Raw genomic sequence first — 27,985 nt, 5'->3', positions numbered from 1 at the left:
TTTTTAACAAAGTTACATTTTGAAATAGTTGCAGAGTTAGTGCAGTACTATTGAAGTTATCAGCAAGCTAAAAAGCATTCCGATAAATTGTTTATTAACCAGCATATGGTGATGTAACAGAAGATGAAAAGACTTGCTTTAACGAGGCAGTGTTCAGCCTTTAATATTCTCCGATATACGCACATCAGAATTAGTCATCCTATCAGAGCAGTCAACTGTAGGGAATAGCCTGGAATAACAGCTCCACTCCCCGCTCAGCAGACAGCGTCATTAGAGCACATTGTGCCTCAGAAACATCTCCCACCACGGGACCACCCAGCCCTATGACTCAAACTCCCAGACAACCTCGCTTTCATCTCATCCTGAGCCACTCAGGTGCATACAAAGCAGCTCTGTGCTGGCTGCTGTAAGCGGTCAGTTCAATGATATATCTTGGGTTTTTTGTTTTGTTTTTTGGGGGATTTGTTTCATTTATAGAATTCAAGGCACGTAGTTTGTTAAATAAATCACGTCTTTTCAATATGTCTTGAGAATCATCCTCAAAAGAGCAGGAAGAAAAGGAGAAGACGTGTTCTTTTTTTTTCTTCTTTTTCAGGTGAAGAATTCAGGTACAGGTTTGCTGATTATCTGTTGTTTGTGGGGAGGATGTACCCTGAGGGATGGAGTGTACGCTTGCATTTTAGAAAGGCTCAGGTAAACACTTAAAAAAGAAAAGAGATGTGTCAAACAGAATGATATTGATGATGTAAAATTTGTTGAAGAGCTTTAATTAAAAACATTTTTGTCAGTGGCATGGACTTAATGTAAAGTTGGTTATGCGTACCACTAGATCAATAACTAGGTTAACATCAATAAACTGTCATGGTTTTGTTGATCTGAATACCATCAGGCGGAACCTTTCTGTTTTGACAGAAAAGTGTCATCACTGGATGGATATCATGACATTAGATAAAAATACATTAAAGGGATGATCTTTTGACATTTCCGCTTGTGACCTTATAAGGAGGTGAGGTGTAAAGAATTCTTGCCAATGATACAATCTTTACAATGCCTATCAGAAACGTGAACACTTTGGGCAAACCTTTATGTGTCAATTACTTGTGTATACTTGCAACACCTGCAAAGCTCGTGCCATTCTCATCACCTTCAGTGGTAAATTATATTCAGCAGTAATTGGTAAACACTAGCTAGCCTTGATACTACTTAAAGCTCCGCTTTTTAGCTCAAAGCTGCATACATACAGCATCAAAGAATAGCTCTCATCGTGGTGGACTTTTGAGTCTTCCAATAAGATGTATGCCCTTCTTTTTCTCTTCTATTTATTCCAAAGTAGTTTAGCTTACTTGAGAGGGATGTGAAGCACATTGTACCTGTGTGCATGTTAACATATGCTATATGCATATATTCACTCCTGTCTTGATCACAGATGGGCTACAACGCCCGTCAACCATCTGGCCTGTCATCTCATCTCCTTTTTGTAAAGACAGAAACACAATAGGCCTTGTTCCTATTGTCTGGTGTCAGCTTCCTCCCACAAAGTGTTTGCACTACAAAGTAAAAGCCTAACAGACTATCGTTAACCCCGATAGGTGATTAGACCCTTTAAGGCAGTGAGGGCAACAAAAGAGATTTGAAGGATAGTTGACCTCTCTAACAGAATTTGAAACGAAAAGGTGATTGATAATCCAAATCAAATCTCTGATGTGTGATTCATTCCTGTCACTGTTGTGTGTGTTTTTTTTACTCTCCGGACACAAAAGAATCAGTCCTGGTTTATTCTGTCTTGGTCTGAAAAGGTGTTATTGTACTAACTGTTAGACGTAACGACACCTAAGGAGGAAAGGGAGCACTGCTGCTCAGCAGCACTGCAGTCATAACCATAAGGACAAAGCAGCTTTAACAATCAATAACAGCTTAAGTTAAATGACTATCAGACATTGTTATTTTTGCTTAAATGTTTACAATTCCACACTCACCATAAAGAAAGTGATGGATTGATAACAGTATCTGTAACATTGCTTAAGGTGACCTTTATTTTATCTTCAGACTTAGCAGGCAACACTTTCCCATGAGGCGAAGCATTGGCTTACAGATGCAAGCCTCAATTTAATTTCCTGACATAATATTCACTGCACTTGCAAGTCACTTTGCTTCATATCACCACACTGAATCACAATCAGCTTTGCTTGATTTCAAAACTCTCATCCATCCAACCCATCGTCTTAAAAAAAAATCTGAATTAAATTTGGAATGTTGGCTGCATTTAACGCTAATGATAGATAGCATATCGAACATGTTTTCGTGCAAGCAGAAAAAATATGATACCACCTTCAGCCAGCTGTAAGTGCATGGTTTGAATTTTAAACACGATATTGGCAGGCGAGTAAAGTGTGTTTGTTTTGTCCTCTCTTCAGGTACAACCCGCCCTCCTAGAGACGGCGAGGTCCCTGGGGTGGATTACAACTTCTTGTCAGTAGAGGACTTCCTAGAACTTGAGGAGAGTGGCACACTACTGGAGATAGGAACATATGAAGGTGAGTAAGCTGAGCAGATCCAAATGATCAAAACTGACACTGTATTGGTGTCATGATTGCACAGGTGTCCTGATTCTCTACAGATACAATGAGCATAGCAGCAATCAGTTTGTATTTTTCCCTACATGCAGACAGGCTGTCAGACTGTGCACTCAGTTGATTCAGATTAGATGCTGCATGATGAGCAGGGGGTGGGGGGGTGCATCCAGGAGACAGCAGGTCACTCCACATCTGCCCCTCTCACTCTGATTAGGATGCTGTTGTGCAACACTAAGTCTCATTCTGACACAAACCTGTGTGTGTAAACCCGCGTGGGCGGATGTGTGTTTGGGCATCCTTGGTTTGTTTGCAAGGCCTGTGCGAGCACTAAATCTTATTTCTGTGTGTGTGTGTGTGTGTGTGTGTGTGTGTGTGTGTGTGTGTGTGTGTGTGTGTGTGTGTGTGTGTGTGTGTGTGTGTGTGTGTGTGTGTTTATCAGATTGTGTGTATCCAGCCTGGGAGGGAATGTTACGACATTAATCTGCTTGGCACTGGTTCTGCTCTGTGTTGGCACATTCCCCCTTTCACGCAGACAATGTCAAATACCTGTCCACAGGAGTCTGAGGCTGTTCAGACGACCCAAGGAGGACAAGAATATTGATTCTTATCAGATTATTTTATGGATATTTGATTATGTCGAAACGTTTTTATTGTGTGCAACGTTTATAGATTTCCCTCAGTGTTGCTGTTTACTTTTTGAGACTTGTGCCTATTTTTTCTGCCAACAAGACGAGTGGAAATGCAACAGCATGTGTGACTAAATTCTGTTAAAAAAAATGGTGTGGCATGTTGACATGTTTTGTTCAACACTTTTTTAGAAGAAGGATGATTATTTCCATTACTTATTGTACATGACAATATTAAAGTATGGCCGGATGGTGGTTAGCTGCACATACACTGTAAGACTGGACTCATGGGCTAACTGCTAGCCTACTGTAGCTGAATGTAGAGGTAACAAAATGTAGCCTATCCGTTAGCATAATTAAAGCTAAATCTAAAACTCTTTTTAGCTATAGGTCGTATGTAGGTTTAGCTAACATCTGCTCCATGTAGCTCTACATTGGTGTATGAATTTTAAACTAGTATTGATTTAATCTTATTTAGCCAAGTTAGACCCATTCAAATCAGAGATCTATTTTCAAGTTAGGCAAATACCAATTCTATTTCTCAACTGTGATAGCAATTTTCTCAGACAATGCTCTATTTACTGTTAAGCAACAAAACACAAGTTGTACTAAATCAAATGTGAACTGAAGATTTTCAAAAGCTTTTTCAGGCGTTGTTGCATAGCAGAAAATGTCAATGTCATCAGCTTAGAAATGAAAAGCAGATTTTGTTTTGTCCATTTAATCAATTTTTTATAGAAAGTAGATAAAAGTGGGCCCAGTTCTGAACCTTGAGGACATACAGTTAAACCCCAAACATGTAGCTCTAAGGTGATCTAGATGTGAGCAACAGTATCAAAGGCAAAATAAGAGAAGAAAAGGCGAGAGAAGTCTAAGAAATAATAAAATCAGAAAACATTTTTTTTCTTTTCTATAGATAAAAAAACTTAATAAAAGACATTGGCTAATTCTAGATAAAGTAGATTGATTAGGCTAATCACAAATTGTATGACTACATTAGCTGCTTGAAGGGTTTATGCTATTCTTTATTAAGTGTTTGTTGGCTCTATGTTCAAATAAAGCTAACATGTTTAAAGTGGAATAGTCTTTTCCTATCTCTACAATGAGCAGATAAGAGAGTTCCCAAAATGTTTAACAATTCCTTAAATGCTGCCATCCCTTGGTTTGCTTTGGACATCAAGGGAGTCTCTTTCTCTCCTATTTTTATTTTTTGCAAAGAATACACATATACATGATTTATAATGTGCGAGAAAACTCTTGATAAATTATTTGTTTGCACTGCTGACTAAAACAGTTTCAGTCAGACAGAGCTGCTGAAACAGGCTGGCTCTTGTGAGCAGCTTTATTGTTTTCGGACAGTATGCTTTCAGTGTCTAGACAATAACAAACTACAACTGTTTTATTTTCATACCAGCTGCTGATTTTCACATTCTGTGGTCATTGAGATCAACCTTTATTTCTTTTTCTTTTAGTGTAAGATAAGTGAGGTGTCATAGGTCCTCTGCCTGTTTTTTTTTTTTTTTTTTTTTGATCCTGGATTCCTCCTTCTGGGTCTCCATTTCTCCTTCTCCCTCCTTCTGTGTCTTTCTCTCAAGCATGCTAATGTCCTTCTTGTTGCCTAGGTAACTATTATGGGACCCCCAAGCCGCCCAGGCAGCCCATCATTGGGACAGTGATTCTCAGTGATGCAGGCTCCCAGCAGTCCACCCCGAAGCGCACCAAGTCCTACAATGACATGCAAAACGCCCAAGTAGTGCCTGCTGACGACGATGATGACGACCAGGCCTCGGAAATGAACAACAGTTTTACAGGTGAGGCCATTGCTGCTGCGACTGAAGTGTCTGTTTTTGTTGCTTCGCTTTTCTGTGCCAGTGTACCTTTCTCCATCTGCAATGTTTGCTCTCGAGTGAATGCTTGTGTAGAAAATGTCTGAGTGTTGTATGTGTGTGCAGGAGATTAGAAATACAGGAAGAGGGAGATAATGTGTGTATGTTTACCATCCTCTCCTCAGTTGTATCAAGATGAATGTCTGGAGGTTACATCATGTCTTTGTGATTCCAAATTCTCTTTTTTCTGTGAGGTTCAAAACATCGCCACCTGCCTGTGAGGAGGGGCAGGAAGTAGATCACAAACAAAACAGAACATTATTTATTTTGTCTTTATTCTACTGGCCTCACACTCTCCGTACTCTATACTTTTTCTTTGATATTTACTCTTTCAATTCACCTTGCATACGTACATGATCATCCAATGCTAATATCTGCCTTCAGTGTTAACTAGATTTTTTTTAATTTGAGCTATTTATGCATGTGTAAGAAGGGTGGTACTTTTTACCAGTTCAAAAATATGTAAAAAAAAATAAGTAAAATAACACAGGAGATTTTCATACTAAAACATTAGTGTTTAATCTCTCTTTTGAGCTCCATCCTGTCTCCTGAGTGCTAGAGATTGTGTTTTTCCCCGTCTCTTGATGCTACCAATCTATGCACTCTCTGTGTCCCTCTGCCAGGCTGTCTGCCAGAGTATTGAATTAGCATTTGATCAACCCTGAAAGGCCCCTAGAAGTAGTGGAAAACACTTGGCCAGAATTGGGCTGAGGGTGGGGATCGGGGGTTGGGGGTAGCTGGCTTCAGGAGAAAAGGCTTATTGGTTGAAACGGGGTGGGGGTCAAAAACAGTTTGGGAAAGAATTAGCATATTCCTGGGGCTCTTTCAGTAAACTATAAATGGGCGGGAGCCAAAGTTAATACTGGGGGGGAGGGAATGCTGGGAGCTTGGTGGAGTTCAATTTACATGAATTGTGCTGAAGAGTATCCAGAACTTGTCTGCTGATTTCATCTCTTCCTTTCTTGCATGCATGAGACATAATCTGTCTTTCTGTTCTTTTTGTTTGGTGTTGTCGTTCCATGTTGTTCCCGTTGTTGTTGTTGTTGTTGTTGTTACCCAGGATCCTTAGTGCGTAGTCTCTTCCCCTCTCCTTTGTTGTGCACAGGTAACCCTAACGACCCGGACGAGAGCCGTGGCGGCATCCTCCGGCCATACCCAATACGTGACAATGCTCCACCCTGTGGTCTGAACAATGCGGCCATCTCCACCTCAGAAAGCGGGCAGCAGACGCTCGCAGAACCCCAGGTGTCTCCCGAAGACCCATTGGGACCACTACCCGAAAACTGGGAGATGGCGTACACTGAGAATGGAGAACTATACTTCATAGAGTATGTATCAACAACCTGCAACATTTTATTCTGGACCTGCTGCTCATGCTTCCTGAACTGCCTGAAAAAGCATTTAGTTTAAGCTATAGCTGGTGTTTTGTGTATTTTACCTGCACTATTATTATCCCTTTTGTTCGTCCAGTGCCTTGTCTTCCCCCATGATTTGGTTTTTAGGCCTCTCCCCAGCCACCCTGCCCAGCCCCCTGGGTGCAACCGCTTTCCTGTTAATCCCTGCATGTCCCGATCTCTAAAGGAGATCACATCCTGATCACCTGACTACCTACACCTCTCTGTCCTCTCCGCAGCACGGCAAAGGCACACGACCCGGACATGGCTGTGTATTTTCAGAGCTTGTATGTTCATTTCTGCTATCACCGAATTACAGTATGTTTTTGTGTAACAATAGAGGGAAATCTTCTGGCTGTTTTTGTCAGTTTCCTGCCTGTGCTGCTCTGTTATTCTCATTTCTCTTCGCAGCAGACGCCTGCTGTCCTCTGTAAACTTGCTGACGCGGTTTACTTTCTAATTCTTATTGATGCCTTCATGCACCCCTGCTGTGCTTTTATATGCCAGTTTGACGGCCTCTATTGAAATGTGCTGTTGTCTTGTTTGTTTCCTCTCAGCCACAACACAAAGACCACATCATGGCTGGATCCTCGGTGTAGAGACAAAGCTTCAAGGCCTCTAGAAGAGTGTGATGACGATGGTAAGCTGCTACACAGCATTTATGTTGTAATAGTTTGCATTCACACTTCTCTGCAGTGCTCTGGATTTTGAAGTTGGTGCTTGTGTAGTGTACTGAGAGGTGACATGGTTAGTTCCTTTATTTCTCAGTAACATACTTTGTAAATTAAGCAAATTGAATTTGAGGTTATTGATTTGGGATGTCTAACGTTGGTATGTTTCACATATATCATCACATTAGAAAACGACAAATATTTCTAAATGATATACAAATTGAATGATCAATTTCAAATAACAGTCGAGGATAGAAAACAAAGATTGCTAAATTGCACCATCAAGTGGTGAAATACAAAATGGCACATTGCATTCCTGCTCTTTTTCTTTTCTTGAGATGTTGTTGTTACCTGTCAATTAAAGATTGAAACTAAGGTGTGTCCGTTTCCCTATTTGCCTATTTGTCACTTCATCCTTTATTTGCTCTCGACTCCTCCATTCCCCTCCCACCTCTCTCCTGCCATCCACACCTTCTGCTCTTCATTTTGCTTTCTTTGTTTCATCCTGCTTTCACCTTGGAGAAGAAGGGATACATACAGAGGAACTGGAGGTCGACCTTGGTAAGAGTAGCAGATTTGTATTTTAATGCATGATGCTCATGCATGAAGCTCATGCTTTCTTTGATACCTTTTAATGTGACACAGTTAAGAGCAGACCTTTTCTGAAATGCTGCTCTTAATGTGGTAGTAAGAATTGTCCTGTTTGTGACATGAAAAACACAAAAACAAGCGGTGGAGAGAATTAGAAGTCGACTATAAGCACAATGTCCCACTGATATGACGTGTGGTTGCATTAACTTCTGCATGCTATAAGCAAGGGATGACATCATGATAGATGATTGTGCCAGCTCAGAGCATAGGTGCATGTCGTCTGTTGGCCGTTTTGTTGATGTAGTCAAAGACAGATGTTTGAAAAATAGCAGAGGACTGACAACTAATCTAAACAAGGCTGTTTTTTTTTTAATAAAACAAAAAAAACAGGCAACAATGCGTTTCTTATATATCAAGCATTTACACGATGGGTAAATGTGTCTTTGCTTACAGAAAGCTCATTGAAGCAGCTTGAAACGCAGGTTGCATTATTTTCTTTAGAAGCCTGCTGACCAGAGATAGTTTCTCTTTGGATCAATTTATTTGTTTGCCACATATAATATTTTACTCCTCATGGCTGGCTATGACACGAGCTCTTGTCTTAAAAAAACAAAAACATATTTGACTATGTCACATAGAGCTTTTGCTAAGTTCTCAGGTTCGAGTCTTGCAGTTGATCACAGAGTGTCAGATAGCTCAGCTGTTGATTGTCGTGCCATTTGCAGTTTGGCACAAACAGCTCTGTAATGTAACTGGAGCTCAGTCTTAAACAAGACCCTGAAAGTCTGGCTGTAAACTGTTTAATATCCCTGCCTGCTGAGATGCAGACAGTCTGTGATTATTGATTGTGAAATCCAGCCTCGTATAAAATTGTTAACTGGACCTGGGAGAAGCCCACAGTAACACAAGGAGCTAATGTCTTTGTTTGAAATTGGATGCACTGTGGAAGAGTGAGGTGGGATTGTGTCCGTTTGATCTGCCTCAACTGACCGCGTGTTCCCATCAAGCATACCAGTGTGTCCACAATGAGCATGTAGCTGGCGGGGGGGGGGGGGGGGGGGGTTCTGGACTCAACTGGTGTGTTGATCTTTTCAAGTTGTTTGCAGCTGCAGGTATTGTTTGTACACACAAATGTAGTGTGTGTAATGAGCATAATGAAAAAGGTTATAAGCAGCATGCAGTCCAGCTCATAATTTAGCTTGTGATCATTCTGGCCACATCAGACATGGTGACTACATCTGTAAATATTCATAGAAGCTAAGCCCTATGGCGCAGGCAGAATGATTTCTGTTAGACATGAGCCAATTTGGGCCTGTTACATTTTACTTTTTAGTCCTATTATAACAAGTTTAAAGAGTTGTTGTTCAACCGTGTTGTGAGCCTTTGGCAGCTAGAAGCCTTTGTTTGAAACCAGGAATAATAATGAAACAGAATACATGACGCACTTCATAAGACAGCTAATACTACTTATGTTTTGGCCTGTATGAGGGGAGCGCTAAAGGCAGGTCATGTATGTGTGTTCAAGCTCATAAACACAACACAACAGACACAAACTCTAAGTCTTAAACCATAAAAATAAGTTATATCATCTTCTTTAACAATATCCAAACACTATGATGGTGTCCTGTGAAGTCTTATCCAATAGTGAAGAATAATGTTCGGGACCAACCCAACATCACTATTTCACTCAGCTTAGCTAATGTGAGGTGTAAGTGTTGTCATTGTGTGTTTAATCTTGTGTGTCTTCTGTATTTTAGAGCTGCCACCAGGATGGGAAAGGATAGAAGACCCAGTGTACGGGGTATATTATGTAGAGTAAGTAAATGACACATGGACTCACAAATGCATGGAAAGAAAGGCTTTCTGCGTGTGTAAGGCTCTTCATGTTGCTACAACAACATGGGAAGACATAATATAAACTTTAACTGACCGTATCCCTCTCTGCCTCAGTCACATAAACAGGAAGACGCAGTATGAGAACCCTGTGTTGGAGGCGCGGCGTCGGAAAATCCTGGAGCAGCAGCAGCAGCAGCAGCCGCAGCCTCCAGAAGGTGAGCGGTATATTCGAGGTTCGTTTCCTGCCCTGGCACGGCACCATTTCTTTCTTTCTTCATGTGTGTGAGTGTCGTGTCCTTCTAGTTTGTCCAGTGCTCTCCAGGGTTTGGGCCATACAGCTAAGCTCTCCTTTGGGTATCGATTTGAACTAATTTTGTAATATGACGTTACAAAAAAACAAACATTGATGTTCACTAAAAGCTCATTTAAATGTCATAGGAAACACGCTTTACTCAAAGGAGCTGGCACAGACCCTGGTGTCAACTTTGGGTGTTTAGGTTTTAATTTACGTGACTTTTAAAATCATAACAGCTGTATACCATTTGTATTTGATCATATTATTTGCTTTATCATGACAATTTGACAAAGGGATTTTAAGTTGAGGGCTTTGAGGCAAATATGCTGCAGTACAGGAATGTGACAGGTGCATGCTGTTGTTATGAAAACACATGGAGGCTAGTTATTTTAGCACAGCGGGTTCATGTTCATGAACAGTCATGAGTTGGGCATTGCAGCCAACACAGGAAATGAACGCACTCTGCAATCATTACTGCCATTTGCGTGACATGCAGATGCAAATTTGTAGTTTCAGTGTGAGTAGTACTTTTCAAGGAAAACCTTCTCAATGTCCAGAGAGAGAGAGAGGAGTTAAAAAGAAACGGCTTCCATTGTCCGATCAGAATGATTGTCGTTTTACATTTCTGACAACACTGAAAGCTCCATCTCTTTATACAGACTTTTTTTTCCTGCCTCAGTTTTATGCCTCTTTGAAAAACCCTGATGTCCTCTGCATGTCATAAAAGGAAATCTTTTTTCACAATTAACATATTGCTGCCAAGATCTAACGCTGTATATGTAATGTTCTACTAATCTTTTACACAAGTTTCTAACATTCAGCCAATAACACAAGTAGAAGAAATAAAGTATCTGATGACAGTTAAGTAGGAAAAACAAGAATGTGCAGTTTGCGCTTAAAGCTTTGTGCGTGTTGCTGTTCAGTGTTTGTAATGTGTGCATGTGTGTGGCATGTTAATACACCATTGTGTTTATTTTGTATTGAGCAACGCATGTGTAATTTTGTCCAAGCAGAGTGGATAGAGGAGCACTCCTCCGCAGCAGCTCCTTTAGCAAACTACGCGCCAAACCACCTGGAGACCTACAGAGACCCGCTAGGCCCCCCAGCTCTACCGCCTTGCCCTGCAGGAGTCAAACGTAAATCATCATTTTGAATTGACACCGTTTCTGCGTCTTTGCTAATGATTACTGTTTGTATCATGTTCTTTTGTCAGCTGCCCAAAGATATGTGTAGATCAGGTTGGAACAGAGAATTCCAACTGTTATTTTGTTTGTTTTGACAGTTTATCCTCTTTTGTTTATGGCACTAAATGTGTGTCTGTTATGTTGAAAATCTTTTGATAAAATGTTTGAAAAGAACCCCACCCAGAATTTTGGAAAGTACGCGTGTCAGAAATATCTATCAGAAAACAAAACTTCCGCATATCAACATTTCAGCTATTGTTGAAACTCTTCTCTCAGCTCTAAGATTTTGATCAGCACTGTATCTAGAAACATATTATTTAGGGGTGTTGAATGAACAACATGTTGATGGGAAGACTTGTTTCTCTGTTGCTCGACAGGAGGAAAGCCTTTTTTCACAAGAAACCCAGCAGAGCTTAAAGGAACCTTTATCAACACAAAGCTGAAGAAGAGTCGTCGGGGCTTCGGCTTCACAGTGGTCGGAGGAGATGAGCCGGACGAGTTCCTACAGATCAAAAGTCTGGTGCTGGATGGGCCTGCAGCCGTGGATGGCAAGATGGAGACAGGTGCAGTATATAACCGCAGTCCATAGGGGGCACTGTTCTCCTTTAACAAAAAACATTCTTCTTCACTACATCCATCCACTCTGTAAACTTCTTTTAGGCCCGGCTGCAGTGTCCCCTTTTTTTGCACTCACATTTGACACACACACTCCAGTAAAGTTCACGAGGGCTTAGTGGTTATTAAACAGTGAGTTCTGCAACTGCAAGTACTTAAGGCCTGTCCAGTTGATTTTTTAAGCTCTTTTGAAAACTTTCCAGAAGTCTGCAATTCAGCTGACCTTACTTGAGGAAATAACCTCATCTCCCAAAAAAGGTGGAAACATTAAAATGTCAATGAGATGAATAACACATGGTTTGTGTAAACACAAGCAGTGCTTTATTTATGGAGGCCTACTTGTCTGTTTTACTATAACTACACAGTGCTTCTAAAAAGTCTGTATGGATCCAGATGTTTAACTTATGAAAGGAGGCACACAAAGAGGTATATGCAAGTACTGTCATATACAATTACCACACTTAACAGTGAGTAAAAATGTCTCCCTGCTGAGGTAATTTGATTTCACAAAGTTCTGTCCAGGTCTGCATACACTATCTGAAGCCCTCACACCCGCCTGTATGTGATTAAAGGGGTAATCCACCAATTTTGCACATCATGGGTCTGGGGTTGCTCCACTGCATGTGTTAAAATGGTCGTCGAAACATAATTTTGACTTCAAAAGAGAGAAGCAAAAACTGGCCTTTAGTGATGTCCTCATTGGACCTGAGAAATATGAGAACACAAGTATTGAAAATGAAAATCTGGTGCTGTGTAGTTACAACTATGTTAGGTCCAAAGAACTCTGCAGCCATCGCTTCACCTTTGTTTGAGACACTAGCATAACATCCAAGAACATTTGAGAAACTACCGGCATTTGATTTGCAACGTTGCTTGTGTTTTTTTCCTAGGTTCGATGATGCTTGTATTGCAACGTTTAAATTCCTGAAATCCACTTTGAAAATCAATAATGGGTTAGTGTCGTGTTTAGGGAGGACACTAAAACTGGGTCATTGATTGTCATTAGCAATACAAGGGGCTTGTCCATATCCCAGCCTGCTCTGAGATTGAGGCACAGTACAACTCGGTCACAGGCATTGTGGTGTTGCTCAATGGCATTTTGTGAAACTGTTGAATAGTATGAATAAAAGCACAAATGCGTGTTAAACAGGAAGCCCTTAACCACATTAAAAAAAAGTTTTTTGTGCCGATGATGCTATCACTAACTATTTTTTTGCTTGTTGCAGGCGATGTGATAGTGAGCGTGAATGACACCATCGTGCTAGGCTACACCCACGCTCAAGTGGTCAAGATCTTCCAATCCATCCCCATCGGTTCCATGGTCGACCTGGCTTTATGCCGAGGTTACCCGTTGCCCTTTGACCCTGATGACCCGAACACCAGCTTGGTGACCTCTGTGGCTATCCTGGACAAGGAGCCCATCATTGTCAACGGACAGGAGACCTTTGACTCGCCTTCCAACCAAGCCGGACCGGTTAACGGCATGAGGGAGCCCCGGGCACACAGCCCCTCTGCTGAGGTGGCATCTAACGGCTCGCACGGCTACTCCAGTGACGTGGTAACCCTTGCCTCATCCATAGCCACCCAGCCCGAGCTCATCACCATCCACATGGAAAAGGGCGACAAGGGATTCGGCTTTACCATTGCTGACAGTCTGACGGGAGGAGGGCAAAGGGTGAAGCAAATAGTAGACTATCCACGGTGCCGCGGACTAAAGGAAGGAGATATTCTCATGGAGGTCAACAAGAGAAACGTACAGAATATGAGCCACAATCAGGTGGTGGACCTGCTGAGCAAATGTCCCAGAGGCAGCGAGGTCACAATGCTTGTGCAAAGAGGTATGTATAACTTCTTCCTGTCCAATATCCGATACAGGGGTTGATAAACACATGCAGGGACATCTGACATTTGGATGTGAGAAGGTGTGCGAGTTAGTGCACAAAAGAATGCACCAAACACACAACAGCTTGAACCGTTGGCATGAAAAGAGTGACAGGAAGCAGCAGCAGAGGTAAGTGAGGAAGAGAGTGGGTGTTGGGTTGAAAATGCTCGGACTCGATGGGGCGGAAGGAGGAGAGGCTGAGTTAGCATGGCACTAGATGAGCAGATGAGTGTGGGAAGGAGTAGGAGGCGTTATGAGTGAAAGAGAGGAGGGGAGAAGGAGCACACTAGGTCAGGGACATGTGTATGCTATGAATACAGAAGCTAATGAATTGGAACATGGAAACTATTAGGTCGTACACAGGTAAGATTGTAAATATATAGCCGAGTTGATATTTTGTCCAACCCTTACTGGTACCTGCCATACTTTGCCATTCATGTGACTACAATCTAAACATTTGCTTAAAATACTTGTTTTCATCGTTGAAATGTCAAAACACAACAAATTCTTCGCTGTAAGTGTCAAGTGCCGTGCCATCTGACCGTGTCTCCATCAGTGGCAGGCCAGATTGTGCACCCCACATCAATTATGCCCTCTAATGAGCTGACCTTGTGCCCCGCTGCAGAAGTAACGTTGCTGTATTGTGTTAAATGTCAGCATCATTATGGGTCTGTGAGAGGGTCTTCAGAGAGAATAATGTGGAGGCAGCAGTCCTGGTAACAAAAGAGAGCAAGAGCAGGACAGGGTAAGGAGAAAAGAGGCGACAGTCACCAGGGCAAGAAGGGCGACTGAGCGCCTCATAGATCATATGTGGTAGCTTTGACACCGCTCTGTTATTGTCATGAGCTCATTTGAGTAGCTGGGTAATTCGGGTCAGACGCTAAATACTTTGAGACAGACAGGGGACAGTTGAATTAATCTATGATCGTAATGTTGAGATGAACAACCTGAAGTTCAGATCAAACTTCCCAGGGAAACCTTTGGTGAGACTTACTGTAAGAGTAAAACACCAATCTTTTATTTGACAAAAGATGCCAACAGCATTTAAATGTCACGTGCTGTATAAACACAAGCAGCTAAACAGTCATTATGCTGAAACAGAGTACAGACAACACTGGGAACATTTTGGTTTCAGTCAGAACCAGTCTGAAGAATACACCAGCTGAGCCAGTCTGAACAATCATCCTTGACTTTTTACACTGACATACATTACTGATTCTGGATTACCAACTATGAGACTTGTTTAAAATCTTGTATGATCGAATAAAGGATTGAAAGGTAAAAAAAAACAATTATAATAATGAAAGAAAGATAGGCAGCCTTTTTATGATCCAGAAATATAGGTATAACATACAATATGACATAAACTAAAGAGGCTGCAGTGGCTGCTGGGAAATTTAGTAAAATACCAATACCAATCACCAACTACATTTAGTGGGAAAACTTTGCAGGTTCTCTAATTGAAAAGATTTCCAGAGCCACACTGAAAATGAACCTTTAGTCGATAACCAGAAAGACAATTGTTTTGAAGTCCTTAAACTCACCTGTCCAGCTTCATGTGAGGATTTGCTTCATTTCTCATTCTTTAAATTATATAGTTTGGGCTTTTAGCCTTTAGAAAAGTCGGACAGCTGAAGAGAATGTTGAGGAGAGGTCGGATTCAAACCCATAGCCCCCGAGACCAGGACTATAGCCTCTGTACATGTGGTTCACCAAATAACGGCGAGGCTATGCGGCGACTCTCCTTACTCTGGTTACTATCATTGTAAACTGAATATCTTTGGGGTCATGTCTTCAGCTGCACACCTATTTGCATTTTCGCCATTATCATAATATATAGCATTGGCATTCACACATCTGAAGTCTATGTCGCAATAAATCAGAACATTTTCTTAGTTAAACATGATTGCTTTCTCACCCAGCATGCATTTTTACTAGCCAGATGGAAGCTGAGTTATAACTGCAATGCCTTCACTCTGTTTTAATAAGTCAGGTAAATAACAAGTTAGCTTGAGATGAATTGGTAATTATATTAATGGAGTTGAGGGACTGCAGATGTAAACTAGCTCTGAGCTAAATCTGGTGAAATACATCAAATGGCAACATTTATGTTTAATATTGCACATGGTCCCTTTACAAATAAAGTTAATAATAATAATAATATGTTTTAGATTCAGGTGGGACATTTTGCAAACAGGTACAATATATGAAAACCTGCAGATTTGCATAAAACTGATTCATATATAATAAGGAATCTTTATTTTTTATTTATCAGATTTCTACATTTATGCAGATACTGCACAAACGTTATTGCCCATTGAATATTTTTCATTGTCATACAGGATTGGTTTGGACTGTTGCTCACACATTTTGAAGACATCACTTTTGTTTCTTGGGAATTGTGGTTGTCTTTTTTTCCACTGTTTACTAAACATCTTGATCAATGACTCCAAACTACCGTATGCTTCACAGATTAGCCAAATGTTAAATAATTATTAGTTGCCCATGTGCCTGGTAACAGCAGCTCTCTGGAGTAAGATGTCAGTTGGGCTTTCTGTCTGTGAATGATGCTGTGACCTTACACTAGCTGCTCACGCATAATCATTCACAAACAACAATTATGTGGCACTACGAGAAGCGAGGTGAGATAGATAGAAGAGAGAGAGAAGAGAAAGAAGATGAACGGGGATCTTTTTATTTTTTTTTATTTTTTTTTTTTTTGAGAAAGTAGAGGTGGAGGATTAGAGCAGAGAGTGTGAGATTTGCTGAACAGTTCTGAAAGTTCAGCCAGGGGAGCGTGTATGAGCGGATTGGTTCAGAGAAGTATAAGAGGAAGAGAGGAAAAGAGAAAGAAGGTGGACTTCAGCTGGAGGAGAAGAAGAAGTCTTAATCTGTTCATCTGTGACTCATCTTTCTGCGCTGTCTGACTCAAAGTCAGCGGAATGTTTTATAAGAGAGGGCACAAAGAGCAAGGTCAAACAAACAATAGAGATTCTTTTCTCGTAAATGTTATTTTTCATGTTTTGCAGGGTAGTTACAAATAGAGGAATTTGCTGTAAGATTACAGACTTTTTTTTTTTTGCAGCCGATTGAGCTTTGAAGTCTTTACGATTATGCAAAATTTGTGGCAAGATTATAAATAGATATATTTTTGCATTGGAATAATACTTGTGCAGGTTTTTTTGTGTCCTTGTAAAAATATTGATTTTTAGTTTTTATTAGAAGTGACAGGTTGGGCGAAGCAAATCTTTTGTTGTAGCACACGTGTGTATCGCTCGAGACTGAAGAGTGAAAGTTTGAACATCAGAATCTTCATGTGTTTCTGTCAGAGAGCATTTTCAAAGGCAACAGTGTATTGTGTTTTTATGTTTATGCTCCTTAGATGGGCTGCATAGTGCACCCAAGATGGAGAAAATTATATTTCTAAAGCAAAAACATTTGCACATTTTAGATTTTTTATGTTTAACCACTCTGAATCATCTTTCAAATGTGCAGTGGCCTGAAATGTGTTAAGCAAGTGTGATTTGCGGGTCCATTTTTAAACTCTCACCTCCAATCTGTTAAAGATATCAGATTCTCACCTCAAGTTTTTTTTTTCTTTTCTTTTTTTTCTCTTTCTGATAAAAATTTTAAAGACAACATCTGGTGTTTTCACACTCTGGATCCTCCCCCTATAAAGGAGGCCAGGCCAGCCATGACGCCTCCATCTTGATTTTTTTCCCATCATTGTTGCCATGACAATCGTGCGCAGCGCTCCTGTCCCCTGAGAGACGTGGAGAAAATAAAAGAGAGAAGATAGAAAGACAGAGAACAGGGGTGTTAAATGTAGAGGAAATGAATGAAAAATGATAGAAACAGACAAAGACAAGAAAAAATATAATTTTATATATATATATATACACAATCTGGAGCAAATGAAGAGAGTGAGGACAACTGGATAGGGGGCGTTACTTTGAGTAGTACAAGGACAAATGTTTACAGTTTCTGCTCAACAGTAGAGTTCATTGCTATGGTGAATGGAAGACTACAGTGAATATTAAAAAAGCAAGAAAGGAAAATTCTCTGTGTGTGTGTGTGTGTGTGTGTGTGTGTGGGCTTTGTATAGTCCCACCAAGGCCACAGCGTCAGCAGCAAGCACAATGCTACTCAAAGAGCTGCAGATACAGTTAGAAAAGTGAATTCTTTCACTGCTGCTTCACCAGGATGAAAAGAAGAACACTTGCACTCACACACCTTTTCAACCACTTGACATTGCTGAAACTGAAGCGCTTCTCTGCTGTTAGGCTCTGTGACAAACAAAACTGTTTTCTTGCACATCGAAATTGTGTTATCAGACAGACGGATGACAATATGGACATTAGTTCCAGGCTTATCAAGGAACAGAAAGAACTGAGCAACTTTTAATGACCAACACACACGCAAATGCACACGCACACACACTACAGAGTAGCACTTGATCAGAAATGCTAATGCTGACTGGTGATATGATAATTATTATTGAGCCTCCACACATGTATTTTCTCTCTCTGCCTCAATATTTACACCATTAGCATATTCCTTTTCTATTCTTCCTCTTATTATTGTCATATTTTTCAGTCTACTGTAAAAGAAGCTCAGAAGCATCCTCCTCCACACTGATGCTCAAAGCATCCTTAGGTCACCAAGCAACTGGCAGCCCTCACTGTCACTATTCCAATTTGTTTACTTTCTGCCTCATTTGGAAGTTAATGGACATTGTCTTAGTAATTCTGGCTGAAGGTTGCCTCAGTAATTGTAAACTCCACCCTTTAAAGCTCACTGTGGCATCCTCCTTGATCCATTCAGTGTCTTTAAAACGAAGCCGTGTTTTCTAGCAGAGCTTTACTGTCATTCAGCAGAGGGAAAAATATCAGGATTATGGCTGCATAATGTAAATGCTTGTGTGTGCCTGCATAAATACATGCTCACCTTCTTGCATACCTCTCTGTGCAGATATTACATCTCTATATAGCATGCATGAGTTCATAGATGCTTCTACACGGTGGCATGCGTGCAGGAACATGCCATTCCCATATTTCCTGCGCCGAGCTTCTGCTGCTCATAAATGTTACATCGAGCCAGATTCGATCAACTCTGAATTACACGTATACGTCAGCGTCACAATGCGGAGAGTAAGTTCAGCAGATTCAAAGACTGCAGCATGCATGAAGATGTGTTCACACCAAGCTGCATGTAAATCAGATGGTCCAGCTGACACAGTGGATTAAAGTGGAGCGGAGGTCAGAACACGCCCGATACTTGAATCTTTATTCCCCTTCAGCTCTAACTCAAAGTTACCGACCATATGGTCATAGTTAAACTCAATTTATATATGCTTGATTTGAATTATGCCTAACCTTGTAGCAAGTTTTAAGATTTTCAGAGGGCGTTGAAAGGTGAACGATTTTTAGTGACATCCAGCACTGTGTAACTTAGGGCTCTTGTAAAACAGCCTGCTGTTTGTACTGTCAAACACTTATCACTGACACATGACCTCATGCGTTTGCTTCCTGGGTAAGACACAGCCACACACATACTGTACATTTATCAGCATTTCAGCAGTTGAGATGTTCCACTTGGATCCCATAATACAAGGAAGAGAGAGAGGGAGAGAGAGAGAGAGAGAGGGAGAGAGGGGTAAAATAGGGAGGATAAATTATGAATCATGTAGAGAGAGGGGCTTTGCGGCAACAGGGTTTTTAACATTTAATGATTTTTTTGCCAATGCAGCAGAAAGAGGCTAAGATGGAGGCTTGCATGTTGTTGTATGATTCTCCATTATACCTTCAGCAGGGGTTCCCTCCCTTGGCATCAAATCTTGCAGGACAACATAGGGCTTGGAGATAGATGCTGTGATGAATAAAAGGTGTGGCATTTATGTAAATGTATTCAAACGCCATATTAAACAACATGCAACCATGGTGCTGTACACAGAAAAACTTGATTGCTATGGCAACGGCAACACATTTCCTCCCATTTCCTGCTTTGTGTTGTTTGTGCATTTGTCTATTTTTGTCCCTGTGTTGTAGTATCTTTGAAGGTGAACCATCAGATAGTCTAATGAGGCATGTGTTGATGCGTTTGAGGATGAAAGAAACCTACATGATAAGTGACTGAAAGGCATGGTTGGGATGGGTGTGAAAGGAAAGCTTTAGAGTGGGGCTGTAGATTATTCCCTACACTGGTATGCTGTGAATCCTCTCCCCTGACGCCAGGCTATGAGTATTAATATTTAATTAGCACAAATGAGATTGATCTTCTCGTTGACTCTCTACAGTGTGTTAACTGGAATATAAGAGAGGGATAGAGAGACAGAGACGGAGAGAGAGAGAGAGAGAGAGGGAGATCAAGTCATGGTGCACGGAAGACGAAGGAGACGAGGAGGAGGGGGAGGGAACAAGAGAAAAAGGCAAAGGGAGAAGATCAGCTTCTCTGTGTGAGCCTTGAGCAAAGAGGAGTGAAAACAGCCCTGTAGATACTCAGAGGACGTGCACAGTGAGGCAGAAGCTCAGACTTTTCCTTTTGATATGACGCTCAGGCTGTTGAGCATCTCAGAGGTTGAGATTCCGGTGGAGACAGCGAGGAGGGGAGGGGGTGTGTAGATGTTTGCTGGGGACCTGTAGGGCTGACCAGCAGTCTGGTGCTTCTGCAGCAGCATCCTGTCTAATGCAGATGGATCTGCTGCTCCTCTTCTAATAGCTCGGGTGAGAGCGCTGAGGGGGAGGAGATCAGTCAGATTAGCGCGCAGCCTAGCGCAGTGTGTTGCTCTGAGAGGGGAAGCAACAGAGAGGAGGAGGAGGAGGAGGAGGAGGAGGACAGAGAGAATCAGGCTAGTTTGAGCTCTGCTCTGCAGCGGGAACCAGGGTCCTCAAGTCCGTTCTGGGGATTTTTTTTTTTTTTTTTTTTTTTTTATAACAGAAGGGACCAGGAGAGAGCACAGCAGGTCATTAATGCTCTCTCTGTCTCTCTGCCGATGTTTTGCAGGCGTGGTGCCAGCCAAGAGGAGTCCAAAGCTGGTGGTGAGTACTATGATCTTCAGATTCTTTTGTGTGTGTGTGTGTGTGTGTGTGTGTGTGTGTGTGTGTGTGTGTGTGTGTGTGTGTGTGTGTGTGTGTGTGTGTGTGTGTGTGTGTGTGTGTGTGTGTGTGTGTGTGTGTGTGTGTGTGTGTGTGTGTGTGCGTGTGTGCATGTTAAATCTAGAGTGGTGGAAGGAGCGCTATTTAAAGAACAAAAGTCGTGAAGATGCGATATCCAACTCATGCGCTACTGTTCTGCATCCAGAGTTCCTGTCATCCTTCCTCCTTAGTTCTTTTCTGTCTGTCACTTCGACTTCTTTCTTCTATTGTTTCACTCCTCGGTGTCGTCATTTCTTGTTGTCTCAAACACTTTTTCCATTCTCTTGCCATGCTGCCACCGTGTGACCGATTAAGCAGAGCAGTGTAACAGTGACCAGCTGTCAGGAGGGTGCAAACAGCCCTCAGTTGATGGGAAATGGGAGAGAGGTATTAAAGCGAATATGAAAAAAAAAGAAAAAAGAAAAAGGATTTGGATGAGGGGAGAAGGAATACCAGGGCAGAGATGGTTTGCCCCAGTACAGTGAATCACTCCGAGAGCCTGTGGATACGAAGGACGCACTGAGGCTAACAGACAGGGCGAAGAGGGCAATGACGACACAGTGAGCTGGATACGAAGCTGAGGGAGAGAGTTGGGGAAGCTGGAGGAGAGATTGCAACAGATTGCAATGTGACTTGTTCTTGTGACAGATAAGAGAGGATGGGGAGAAGGACAGAAAGAGCTGTGAGGAGAGGAAGGCTCTCTGGAGGGACAGTGCAGTTATTGAGGAAGTTAAAGAGCAAATGCATCCAAATTATTACTATTCATCTAAACGTGCACAGAAGAGATGCTGGTGCGGCTTTAAATTATTGTCACCCTAATTCACCCCCTGAGAGTGACCAAGTTTTAGTACATTTCCTGCAAGGTCAGTAAAGGGTTCAATTCCAGACCTAGTAGGAAAAACCATTGTCAACTGCCACTTAAGGCCTTCCCCGTGTTTAGTTTGAATGTAAGTATTAGGATTATGTTAAAATGGTATCAGTCAGGGCTTTGGGTGTGTTACTATACAGGTCACATGGCATGGTGATGGAGGATGGGTGGGCACTTTAAGGGGGTCGATTTGTACCAATGGTGGCACTGCCTGTGTGTCACTTTGGATAAGCTTTTCATCCAGAAAAAGCTGCCCCCCCCCACCCCCCCTCTGTGTGGTGACAGTGAAATGTCATGCTGCATGGGACTTCTTGTCAACCCACAAGAACCATTTTGCCCCCAGTTCACAGTCAAAATAAATGCTCACAGTAAACTCCTATATGCAAAAGAGGCCGTGCTGTCTCAACCCATTAGGCAAGTCTCTGGTGATCAAATGAGAAGTCAATTTTGCATGGCTGTTGTCCTCATTAAGAAAAATTACTGGAATATTTGATCGCTCATCTCGTACAGTGTGATGAATGAGACACTGAGAGAATGCTCTGTGTCCTGTCTACCAGCTCAGGCTCTGGTTTATTATTCATATCGGATAAACTAAAGGATGGAGTTGTCATTTAGGCGTCAGTAATTGCATTTTCTCAGTGAGGCTCATATCTCATAAAGCTTAGACGCCTTTTGTTTAATGCATCTGAAAATTACAAGATATTAATGTGCTTATTCTCGGATTGCAAAATCACTATAAAAGCTTGAAGAGTAAATGTCGCCTAGACGCTCAATAAGAGCGCAAAAAAATGTGGCCACATCAAAAACAACACTGTGTTGAAAATAAAAAAGGAGCTTTGTCGTAAGGAGTGAAACCTGACACTAGTAATGTAAGAGGGCACAAGATCCAGGAAGTAGAGTTTTGAAAAAACCAATCTTTACATTCAAATTCTTTCTCAGGCTTTATAGTTTTTTTGAGGAATATTTTATCTGTCATAGTGACAACCCTTTTTTTAAGTTTAATGTTGACTTTTACAAATTGATCTATTGTAAATGAGTCGTTGAATCCACTCCCGACACCACTGCATTTTGTCCCAGTGGCACGTTCAATCTTTTCACCCAATGTTTAAGGGCAGTCAGTGGTTATTGATAAAGGACTTTCTAAACAGCAGCTTTAGAAGCGACCAGTTTGTTTTGAAAAATAACATAAAAGATGTGATCGTTAGCCACACATGCATGCAGCTATATGTATGTTCATAGACTTTAATTAAAGTCAAATTGTCATTCGAGTACTACTGATGGGTTAAAGAATTGCATCAAAGAGGAATGCTTTCCATTTCCATCCTCTAAACACTAGTTTTTGCCAAAGCCTTGAACAGTAGATCTTTTCAACAGTCACCAGAGCAGCATCATTCAAATGGTTTTGGGAACCAGAGAGCATTAGATCAGAGCTATAATTAGTGTGATAGCCTCATGTTGATGACCATCTCTTCTTCCTTGTAGGAAATTAATTAGGGCAATATGCAGTTAACTAAGTAGCAACACAATACTTAAAACCTCTAAACTACTCACCGGGATTTTTTTTTGGTGATAAAGGATTTGCCATTCACAATTTTTTTTTTCATGCCAAATTTTAAAAAAATCCTGTTTGATTTGAATGAGCAACCTTGTGTCCCTGCACAGTGTTCCATTCATGGTACCCATTGCAATAAACAAAGGATCATTGGAATCACACATTTTCTTCCACCTTTGTTTGGCAACCATGGAAACCAAGTCAATTCACCGACTCCAGCAGATGTGTTGTACTGCTGCAATGTCTAAAAAAGATGACCTTGGATGCTTTTTCTCGCTTTGTCCTTCATCAAACACTTTTCTCACATTGCTTTCCCCCCCTATATCTCGCACTCACTTATCACTCTCACATTTTGCTCCTCTCACCCTCTTCTACCTCCTTTTCCAACTTATATCCACCCCCCCTAGTTTAAAAATGTACACCTCTCACAGACTCTTGATTTTCTGTCCATCCAGCACCAGTTAGAGAGGAAAGACAGTCAGAGCAGCTCTCAGCACAGTGTGTGCAGCCATCGCAGCACCCACGCTGATTCTCCCAGCCACCCATCCTCTGCCATGCCCAGCGAGGCCGTGGCTCCTACTCCTGCTGCACCTACGCAGCCTCTGCCCGGCCTGCCCCCCCTGGACCCCGCAGATGGCACCCTCACCCTCCAGAAGAAGCCGGACCCCTTTAAGATCTGGGCACAGTCCAGGAGCATGTACGAGAGCAGATGTGAGTAGAGTTTTGTATTTAGTTATTAATGGAATTTGATCGTTTTGAAGGCTTCGGCTTTACTAGTTTATCCTCTAGTGACATTAAGCATCCTTTAACCTTCTGTTAATGTGAAAAGGGCTGGCTATTTTCTGCAGCAGGATACGTGAAGTGGTTTGAAAAATGGATGAGAAAATATTCCTAATCGTGGAATAGCCTTGCTTATAGGTCTGAGGCAGCTGTAACTTCGTTTTAAATAGGCATTTTATGTTGTGATTTACAGGAATTTTATGGGCCTGGTATTTTTTTAAGAATGACAATCATGTTGTGGTGAGCCAACTATCTTCATACTGTAGCTTAAAAAAAAGACAAGAATTTTGTCTTACTATTTTCTCTTCTCACTTTTAGCTTAAAATATTAAAAAACACAACAGCAAAAATGTTAATGGTTACTTGACATAAACTTGGTTATGTTATTTCATTTCAATTTGTTATTTCTTCCTTTTTTCTACAAATTCTTTCGTAAAAATTAGTAGTTTTCAAACATATTTTCAACATATTTGCATGTTTTCAACATATTGCCAGCCTTAACAGAACTATTAATCTTTCTAAATTTAAAATAGTTGTTGGTATTAGCAGCTGTAAAATTATAGGTGGTTAATGTATTGGAGCTACTAATTAACGGTTTCAGATTGATGGGCCAACTTGCTGACCCTGTAATATCTGATATAGCATTTCAGGTGCGTGTAAGAGGGAAGTGTCTTTGAAAACACCAAAGGGTTTGCCTTTGAGTGCTGTGGGCTCCTCTTCGAAGCAGTTGTGTGTGAGCACTAATTTACATCATGCTTAGTAAGGCCAGATCACTGTTTAAAAAAGTGATCATATTTACATCATCTGAAATCTGTTTGCCTTATACCCGTATAGAATGTGGGAAAAACAAGTGGATCCAAAATCCAAACTGGAACGCCAGAAAGTAGTCTATCCCTTTGTAAGACTCCCCAGTATCATTTGCAGTCATGGCCCTGCTCTTGCATTATTCATGGGGAAACACTGTAAGGGTGTCAAACCGCTTGTTTCCTATTTCTAATAGAATACTGCAGAGAGGAGTATAATCCTCCAAAATCACAGTTTCACTCGCCTCTTCTGGCTGATCAACATCTCTCAGACCTCCCATTCTTGTACTGTAGCTGATATTTAAAGGGAGGAGAGATCTGTGTATGCTGTGCAATAAACACTCTACACTGTTGTAACACCCTGTTTTGTGATTGTAGATCTCTGATGTCTACATTACTGTGTTAGCTCGCTGTGTGTGTGTTGCAGTGTTGGTTAACAATCACGGCTGCCTGTAGAATCTAGGCCTGCTGCTGATTAAATATTAAGTAAACGGGAGAGGGCTGCTTTAAGCTGCAGCTGATTGCTATATCTGTTTGGTAACCCCTGAGCTGCAGCCCCTGTTTGAGTCTATGGTGGGTGGAGACAGAAAGATGGAGAATAAAAGAAAGAAGGAAAAAGGACGATATTACTCTGTCTGTAATTTTCTTATGTATCATACGCACACAAACGAGCACACTGTTGAATTAGCAAGTTGGAGAGTCCATGCCTCCACAAAGTGCACTCGAAAATAAATATTTAGCAGGTCAGGTAGCATTGAAATAAAATAATTCAGGGCGCACTCACACAAGGCAAACTGTGTGCTTTGGCATCGTACAGTTGTTAATATCTGAGCACAAGAACAGAAACTAAATGTGGACATGAAGTTTAAATCTTTGCCATCTTGCATAATCGACAAACCGAGGGCTGCATCTGAACAAAATGAGCCACAGACTAGAAAGTAAGACTTGAAAAAAATCCAATTGAACAAGGCAAGTGCAGGCCAGCGGGAGGTTTGGAGAGGGGTGACAATCAGCGTGGTCGGGGCAACTGGACCTAGTTTGAGTGCACCGTTAGTTGCTGTAATGACAACTGTGTGGACATATGCCAGCGTAATGTTAATAAAAGTCTTGTCACAGCAGTTTCATTCACACTAGAGGGAACCTGAAATGTTAAGGCCAATCGGTTTGCTGCTGTCCTTGCGTGGCAGCCTTGTAGACAGCAGGCAGCGCATCAGGACATGGTCTGCGCCTCCTGTGTGGAGCAGCCCTGCGGGTCTAACAGAATGACGCCAAATGGCCCATGTCCTCCTCCGCAATCTGCTCTGACCAAGCCAAGATGCTTATGTATGAAAGTGTGTATCTGTTGAGAGGTTGTAACAGGTGAACAAATTGTGTAGTGGAAGTTCTGTTGTAAACGGGGGCTAAAAATAGGAAAGGCCAAAGGAGTAACTTTTCAAACTGCAAGTGCGATGGTCTGATGTGGTCACAGCACGAGGTCCTGCAGACCCAGGAGAACAAGAAGCCAATCTGCTAAAAAAAAAAAAAATAAAAAAAAATGGACTGAGAGGATGGAAATAGCAACTGCTGATTCTGCTCTCTTTCATTTTGACAAGTATATAAAAAAACGGTATTGATCCTCCATTACATTATTGGCTACAGATTTGTGATAATAAGGGCAAATAAAACTTGTTGATTAAAACAAGCATTCAGTGATTTGCCCTAAAAGGTGCTAAATAGTCTGCTGACAGAAGCCTGAACAACTTTGGCAGATTGGATGGCTGTTGTCCATTGAGTTTTCTTCATGTTTGTCTTGTGCATTTCAGTGCCAGATTGCCAGGAGCAGGACATTTTTCTTTGGCGGAAGGATACAGGCTTCGGCTTCCGTATCCTGGGAGGAAATGAACCCGGGGAGCCCGTAAGTATCCCTCCACCACTGAATACCATCAACAGCGGTTTTCAAAACTCAGCAATGCATTCATAAAGTCCATCTATACTTTAACATTTTGGAGTGTTTTGTCCTCGGTTCTTTGTGTGGTTCCAACTTTTAAGAGCTTCTCTGACTTTCTGCTTTGCTATTCAGCTTTCCTTTGAACAAGAGAAGCAGAAAGTCTTACCGCCTCATTCTGACTCTAATCGGAGCTGTTGCTCTCTGGAGGATCATATAGACAGCTTGTTAAGAGAAGCAAAGGCCTTACCCACAATCCCTCTGGTTGTGTGCCATATTTTGGTCTTTAAAGGAGGGGAGCAAGAATGAGACTGTGAGGCAGAGATTGAGGAAGAGAGGGAAATAAAATGGCAGCATGCTTCAGGACGGCACCCAAAGGGGTTCCTACTTGTTGTTTGTGCCAAAAGAGCTGGGTGGTTGTTGTGCACTTGTTTCTGTCAGGGATGTGTGCAGAGACTCCCACACAATGCCTAAAGCATGCATGCCTGTTTGTGCTCCCAATAGGCTGGGTTGGCCTTCATGGTTTCTTCCAATGTCGACCATGAAAACCTTCAAGTAATGGAACATTAGTCTGTCAACGTTGCCGTGTTTAACTAATGCATTCAATCAGAGATAAGCCAGAACGAGTCACTGAGCTCTCTAATGTCTGCTGCTTTAGTTTACTGCAGTCTAAAGACTCTTAAACAGCCATTACACTGTCTCATAATATACTGTCTCTGTATTCACATCAGTGTGTAAAGAGACGATATAATAACTTTTCACTCCAGTCAGTAATCCCTCAGTAATCTGTCTTGCCATTCATTGATTTGCGATCAAAGGCTACATTACTTGAACAAAGCAAGATGTTTAAAGCACATTTTCTGAAAGAATCAATTTAAAGATGTACGTACAGACCGAGATGGTGTTTCACATTTGTTATAACCAATATTCATAATGGCATTTAACTCAGGTGACGAAATAATGTTCTTGCTTTTGGCAAATTTAAATACATTTCTATACTTCACTGTGGACTCTTGAACTGCATGATATGGGCTATTTTGTTTTTTTGTTTGATGAAGAGATACAAGTTAAGTAATTGTACGTGCTTGCTTTTTTTTTTTTTTTTCCCAGATCTATATCGGGCACATTGTAAAATACGGGGCAGCCGATGAGGACGGGCGCCTGCGGTCGGGTGATGAGCTCATCTGTGTGGATGGCACAGCGGTGGTGGGCAAGTCTCACCAGCTGGTGGTGCAACTGATGCAGCAGGCTGCCAAACAAGGCCATGTTAACCTCACAGTCAGACGCAAGAGCCCTGGATACGGAGGTGACGGGGGGGGTTTTATTAAAAACATGTGTAACCATACATGTCTAATGCAATGTTGTGTGCATGC

At 41.5% G+C, this 27,985-nt stretch overlaps 2 protein-coding genes across 11 annotated transcripts in view; both read left to right on the top strand.

The window, feature by feature from the left end:
• The window catches only part of LOC306833351 (membrane-associated guanylate kinase, WW and PDZ domain-containing protein 1-like), an 85,260-nt gene that overhangs the window by 46,741 nt on the left and 10,534 nt on the right, over positions 1–27,985 (top strand). For 3 of the 10 annotated variants that reach the window (XM_079358560.1, XM_079358569.1, XM_079358561.1), the window contains 15 exons: positions 2,415–2,534; positions 4,822–5,010; positions 6,146–6,413; positions 6,719–6,766; positions 7,037–7,119; positions 7,673–7,711; positions 9,499–9,556; positions 9,692–9,810; positions 10,886–11,008; positions 11,434–11,619; positions 12,898–13,509; positions 20,556–20,590; positions 23,562–23,817; positions 26,491–26,582; positions 27,723–27,918. In XM_079358560.1, the coding sequence (XP_079214686.1) occupies positions 2,415–2,534; positions 4,822–5,010; positions 6,146–6,413; positions 6,719–6,766; positions 7,037–7,119; positions 7,673–7,711; positions 9,499–9,556; positions 9,692–9,810; positions 10,886–11,008; positions 11,434–11,619; positions 12,898–13,509; positions 20,556–20,590; positions 23,562–23,817; positions 26,491–26,582; positions 27,723–27,918 (2,424 nt within the window). The remainder of the gene's footprint in view (positions 1–2,414; positions 2,535–4,821; positions 5,011–6,145; positions 6,414–6,718; positions 6,767–7,036; positions 7,120–7,672; positions 7,712–9,498; positions 9,557–9,691; positions 9,811–10,885; positions 11,009–11,433; positions 11,620–12,897; positions 13,510–20,555; positions 20,591–23,561; positions 23,818–26,490; positions 26,583–27,722; positions 27,919–27,985) is intronic. The other 7 variants (XM_079358562.1, XM_079358563.1, XM_079358568.1 and 4 more) reach the window with 7 other exon arrangements.
• Positions 12,090–27,985, top strand: part of LOC306833352 (prickle-like protein 2) — a 92,470-nt gene continuing 76,574 nt past the window's right edge. Inside the window, exon 1 of the mRNA XM_079358570.1 lies at positions 12,090–12,097. The gene's annotated coding sequence lies outside the window, so the exon portion shown is untranslated. The remainder of the gene's footprint in view (positions 12,098–27,985) is intronic.

This window comes from Symphodus melops (genome assembly GCF_947650265.1).
Source record: "Symphodus melops genome assembly, chromosome: 13".
Taxonomy (NCBI): Eukaryota; Metazoa; Chordata; class Actinopteri; order Labriformes; family Labridae; genus Symphodus; species Symphodus melops.
This window is presented reverse-complemented; position numbering and strand designations above follow the sequence as displayed.